Genomic DNA, 6,308 nt, shown 5'->3' with positions numbered 1-6,308 from the left:
CCTGCTGTAGATGCATCGGTCCATGATGGTATCAGTAGTGACCACCATACAGTCCACGTAGTGACAAAGTCCAAACTTCACATTGAGAATGTCCTCCATTGTGTTGTGTAACAGGATTTTAGAAAAGCCTTTGACCATTTTCCGCATGATGGACTAATTAGTAAGGTTAGGTCACGTGGGATTCAGGGTGAGCTTGCCAATTGGAATATAATTGGCTTAATGGCAGGAGACAGAATAATGAAGGGTTGCTTTTCGGACTGGAGGACTGTGACCAGCAGGGATTGGTTCAGGGTCCTTTTTTGTTTGTCATTTATAAATCTGGGGAGGTGATGGCCCAATGGTATTATCGCTAGACTGTTAATCCAGAGACCCCAGATAATGTTCTGGGGACACGGGTTCGAATCCCACCGTGGCAGATGGTGGAATTTGAATTCAGTAAAATATCTGGAATTAAGAATCTAACATGACATCTACCATGAATGCATTGTTGATTGTCAGAAAAACCCATCTGATTCACTAATGTTCTTTAGGGAAGGAAACTGCCATCCTTACCTGGTCTGGCCTACATGTGACCCTAGACCCACAGCAATGTGGTTGACTCTCAACTGGCCTCTGGGCAATTAGGGATGGACAATAAATGCTACCTAGCAGCGATGCCCTCATCCTGTGAATGAATAAAGAAAAAAAATGATTTGGATGAGAATACAGAAGGCGTAGATAGTAAGTTTGCGGACGTCACCAAAATCGGTGGTGTGGTAGACAGTGAATAAGACTTTCTAATGTTACAGAGGAATTTGATCAAATGGGTCAGTGGGCTGAAAAATGGCAGAAGGAGTTCAATCTGGATAAATGTGAGATATTGCATTTTGGTACAACAAACGAGGGTAGGGCTTATACAATTAGTGATAGGGCCTTGGGTAGTGTTGTAGAACGGAGGGACATAGGGGTGCAGGTACATATAGACAAGGTGGTTAAAAAGGTGTTTGGCACACTTGCTTTCATTGCTCGGCCCTTTGAGTATAGACGTTGGGAAGTCATGTTGGGGTTGTCCAGAGCATTGGTGAGGCCTGTTCTAGAATACTGTATCCAATTCTGGTCGCCCAGTTATGGGAAGGATGATATCAAGCTGGAGAGGGTTCAGAAGCGATTTACCAAGAGGTTGCTGAGTATGGGAGGTTTGAGCTTTAAAGAAAGGCTGGGACATTTTTCACTGGAGTGTAGGAGATTGAGAGGTGACCTGATGGAAGTTGACAAAATAATGAGAGGTTTAAGAAGAGTTAATGGTAGTTGTCTTTTCCTTGGGATGGGGGATTTCATGACTAGGACACACATTTTTAAGGTGAGAGGAGAGAGATTTAAAAAAAAAAAAAAAAAAAATGAGACAAATTTTTTACAGTGGTTCGTGTGTGGAACGAATTTCCTGAGTTCAGCAGAGGACGGTGACAACGCTGATTGGCGCGAAGACTTGCATCGGCACAGTCACTACTATCAAACGGGTTTGTGGAGGAAGTATTGTCAAGGGATGGTTAGATGCCAAACACTAATTCAGTGTTACTTTCTCTCCCTCCCTCCTCCTCTGACCAACAAAAAAACGCCCCTGTGAAGACCACAACAGCAGCAGCAGAGTGAGTATAAACCTACCGGAGCTTAGGGCATATTGTAGCTGTGAGGAAAAAGCTGGAGTGGCGTCACAGGGAGGCTGTGACCTGATTCACTGTTAGGAAATCTGAACTGAATTCGAAAAAGAACACAGCCAAGAAGTATCAATAATTTTAATTAACTCAATAATGTAATTAACTAAGTAGAAATGGCTGGACAGGTGATGTAGCTGTATGATGTGGGAGCTGGCTGATCCCATTGCGAATGGCGATGACCACAGCTGCAGCAAGTGTTGGTTGCTTGAGGAACATTTGGCTCAGAATTTTGAGCTGAAACTGAGCTTCAAACACTGCGACACATCCGGGAGGAGGAGAAGTACCTGGATGCTGTGTTGCAGAAGGCAGTCACACTTGGTTGATTAAGTACTTCAAATTTGGTCAGTGGCCAGGGACAGCAGGGGTTGACTGCAAATGAGGCAGTTAGAGGAATCCTGCATTCAGGAACAGAGGAGTTTCAGGATACTTGCGCCCTGTGTGGACGAGGAAAAGAGCTGCAGGGAGGATGAGCCAACTGACCACTGCACTGTGGCATGGGAGGCCATTCAAGAGGGAAGTGCAAAAAGACCGGTGGTAGTTGTAGGGGATTCTGTAATCGGGGGAATAGATAGTATCCTTTGTAGGTAGGATCAAGAGACCCGCATGGTGTGTTGCCTGCCCAGTGTCAGAGTAAGGGATATCTCTGACCGACTTGAAAGGATATTGGAGAGGGAGGGGAAGGGTCCAGTTGTTGGGGTCCACGTTGGAACAAACAACATAGGCAAGACTAGGAAAGAGGACTGGTTCAGGGATTATCAGGAGCTAGGAACAAAATTAAAGAGCAGGCCCTCAAGGGTTATAATCTCGATTACTGCCTGAGCCACGTGGAAATTGGCATAGGGACATGAGAATAAGGGAAGTAAACACGTGGTTAAGAGAGTGGTATGGGAAAGAGGCGTTCCTTTTCCTGGGGCACTGGCATCAGTAGTGGAACAAGAAGGATCTGTACCGTTGGGACGGTCTCCACCTGAATTGAGCTGGGACCGATGTTCTAGTGAAAAGGGTAAATAGGCTGGTCAACAGGACTTTAAACTAGAAAGTGGGGGGGGAAGGGAAGGGTAAAACTTGCCCCAGTGTGGAACAAAGCAGCAGGCTAACATCTGTAGAGGTAGATTCAGCTGTGTGGAAAAATATGAAAACAATGATGGGAAGGGAGAACTCAGGAGAGGTTATTAAAGTCTCCAGCACAGGCACAAATAGGACAGTATTTGGAAAAGGTTAGGAATCAAACTTCAAGCTCACTGGATAAACGAATGACCATGAGAAGAGGGACGGTTAATACAGGACTGAAGGTGTTATATCTGAATGCATGCAGTATAAGAAAGAAGGTAAATGAGCTTGTGGCGCAGATCAAAATTGGCAGATATGACGTGGTGGGCGTCGCTGAGATATGGCTGCAAGGGGATCAGGACTCGGAGCTGAATATCCAAGGATTTGCATCTTATCGAAAAGATAGGCAGGTGGGCAGAGGGGCTGGGGTTGCCTTATTAGTAAGAAATGAAATTAAATCAATAGTAAGAAACAAAGTAGAGTCAGATGGTGTAGGATCTGTGTGGGTAGAGTTGAGGAACCGCAGAGGTAAAAAACCCATAATTGGAATTATGTACAGACCTCCAAACAGTAGTCAGGAGCTGGGGTGCAAGGTACACCAGGACATTGAAAAGGTGTGTAAGAAAGGCAAAGTTACGGTGATCACGGGGGATTTCAATATGCAGGTAGACTGGGAAAATCAGGTTCGTAGTGAATTGCAAGAAAAGGAATTTGTGGAATTTCTACGAGATGGCTTTTTGGAGCAGCTTGTTGTGGAGCTCACGAGGGAACAGGCAATACTGGATTTAGTGTTGTGCAATGATGCAGACTTGATAAGGGAACTTAAGGTGAAGGAACCCTCAGGAAGCAGTGATCATAATATGATAGAATTTACTCTGCAATTTGAGAGGGAGAAGATAGAATCAGAGGTAACGGTATTACAGCTGAATAAAGGCAACTACAGGGGCACGAGGGAGGAGCTGGGCAGAATTGACTGGGAGAGGAGCCTAGCAGGAAAGACCGTGGAACAGCAATGGCAGGCGTTTCTAGGAGTAAGTCAGGAGATGCAGCAAAAATTCATCCCCAGGAAAAAGAAGCATGGTACAGGGATGATGAGGCAACCATGGCTAACAACGGAAGTAAGGGATAGCATAAAAGCAAAAGAGAAAGCATATAATGTTGCGAAGGGCAGTGGAAAACCAGGGGATTGGGAAGCTTACAAAGACCAACAGAGAGCAACAAAAAAAAAGGAGGGAGAAGATTAAATATGAGGATAAGCCAGTCAGTAATGTAAAGAAGGATTGTAAGAGTTTCTTTAGATATATAAAGGGCAAAAGAGAGGCAAAAGTGGACATTGGACCGCTGGAAAATGACACTGGAGAGATAGTAGTGCGGAACAAGGAAGTGGCTGAGGAACTGAATAATTACTTTGCATCAGTCTTCACAGTGGAAGACACAAGTAATATCCCAAAATTTCGAGTGTATCAGGGGCCAGAGCTTAGAATGGTGGCTATCACCAAGGAGAAGGTGCTACAAAAATGAACGACCTGAAGGTGGATAAATCACCAGGACCATAGTTCTTAAGGACATAGCTGAAAAGATAGTGGAGCTGTTAGTGGTGATCTTTGCTAGAGTCAGGGAGGGTCCCAGAGCGCTGGAACATCGCTAATGTGACACCCCTGTTTAAAAAGGGAGTAAGGCAAAAGACTGAAAATTACAGGCCGATTAGCCTAACCTCAGTCGTGGGTTAGATTTTAGACGCTATTGTCAAGGATGAGCGTTCTGAATATTTGGAAGTGCGTGGTAAAATAGGCAAAGTCAGCATGGCTTCATCAAGGGGAGGTCATGCCTGACAAATCTGTTAGACTTCTTTGAGGAGGTACTGAGCCGGTTAGACTAAGGAAAGCCAATGGATGTTATCTACCTGGACTTCAAGAACGCCTTTGACAAGATGCTGCATAAGAGGCTGCTGAGTAAGATAAAGACCTATGATGTTAGAGGCAAGGTACTAGCATGGATATAAGATTGGCTGGCCGAAAGCAGAGAGTAGGGTTAAAAGGTTCTTTCTCAGGATGGCAGCTGGTGACAAGTGGTTATTTGCAAGGGTCAATGCTGGGACCACAACTTTTCACTTTATACATTAATGATCTAGATGAAGGAACTGAGGGCATTCTGGCTAAGTTTGCAGACGATACAAAGATAGGTAGAGGGACAGGTAGTATTGTGGCTACAGGGATGCTGCAGAACGATTTGTACAGGTTAGGAGAGTGGGCAAAGAAGTGGCAGATGGAGTACAATGTGCGAAAATGTGAGGTCGTGCACTTTGGTAAGAAGAATAAAAGCATGGACTATTTTCTAAATGGGGAGAAAATTCAGAAGTCTGAAGTGCAAAGAGACTTGGAAGTTCTAGTCCAAGATTCTCTCAAGGTACATTTGCAGGTTGAGTCAGTAGCCAGGAAGGCAAATACAACCTTGGCATTTATTTTGAGAGGACTTGAATATAAAAGCAGGGAGGTATTACTGAGGCTCTGGTCAGGCCACATTTGGAGTATTGTGCACAGTTTTGGGCCGCATAACTCAGGAAAGATGTACTGGCCTGGAGCAGTTCAGAGGAGGTTCACGAGAATGGTCCCAGGGATGAAAAGCTTAACACATGAGGAACGTTTGAGGACTCTGGTTCTATACTCGATGGAGTTTAGAAGGATGAAGGGGGATGTGGTTGAACTTTACAGAATACTGAAAATCCTGGACAGAATGGATGTTGGGAAAATATTTCCATTAGTAGGAGAGACTAGGATCTGAGGGCACAGCCTTAGAGTAAAGGGAAGACCTTTTAGAACAGAGGTAGGAGAAACTACTTTAGCTAGGGAGTGGTGAATCTATGGAATTTACTGCCACAGAAGGCTGTGGAGGCCAGGTCATTGAGTATATTTAAGACTGAGATAGGCTCCTTATTGTTGAGAGGATTAAGGGTTGTGGGGAGAAAGCGGGAGAATGGGGTTTGGAAACTTATCAGCCATGATTGAATGGATGGTGGAGCAGACTTATAGGCTGAATGGCTTAATTTCTGCTCCTATGTCTTATGGTCTTATGGACGCGGTGGATGCAGGTACATTTGCAATGTTTAAAAGACATTTCAATAAGTATATGATTAGGAAAGGTTTGGAGGAATATGGGCCAGGAGGAGGCAGGTGGGACTAGTTTAGTTTGGAACTGTGTGTGGCAAAGACTGGTTTGACCGAAGGGTCTGTTTCCATGCTGTATGACTCTGACCAGCACTGTGCTAAATGGGACAGACTTTGAACAGATCAACAACTCAAGACATGGGCATCCGTAAGGCACTGTGGAATCATTGTGGATACTTCTTCAATTTGGTGATCTTGGGCTAGACTCAATGAGGATATTACAGTTTTTTTCAGGGAGGCTTTGAAAACATCCTTGAAATATTTCTTCTGCCCTCCTGCTAACTACGTGCTCTAACAAAGCTTAGAGTAGAGAAATCATTTTGGGAATCTTTGTCAGACATTCAGCTGATATTGCCTGTGCAACACAGACATTGACCATAGCCTGTGCAACACAGACATT

General features: G+C 44.5%; 1 protein-coding gene across 1 annotated transcript in view; it reads left to right on the top strand.

Moving 5' to 3' along the window:
• The first annotated feature begins 1,495 nt into the window (after positions 1 to 1,495).
• Positions 1,496 to 6,308, top strand: part of LOC125488394 (mitogen-activated protein kinase kinase kinase 4-like) — a 19,199-nt gene continuing 14,386 nt past the window's right edge. Inside the window, exon 1 of the mRNA XM_048621437.1 lies at positions 1,496 to 1,625. Coding sequence (XP_048477394.1) covers positions 1,531 to 1,625 — 95 coding nt within the window. The 5' untranslated portion in view covers positions 1,496 to 1,530. The remainder of the gene's footprint in view (positions 1,626 to 6,308) is intronic.

The sequence above is a fragment of the Rhincodon typus genome, unplaced genomic scaffold (genome assembly GCF_021869965.1).
Source record: "Rhincodon typus isolate 14 unplaced genomic scaffold, sRhiTyp1.1 hic_rhity00000664, whole genome shotgun sequence".
Classification (NCBI taxonomy): domain Eukaryota; kingdom Metazoa; phylum Chordata; class Chondrichthyes; order Orectolobiformes; family Rhincodontidae; genus Rhincodon; species Rhincodon typus.
Note: the sequence above shows the minus strand (reverse complement) of the source record. Positions and strands in the feature narration are given on the sequence as shown.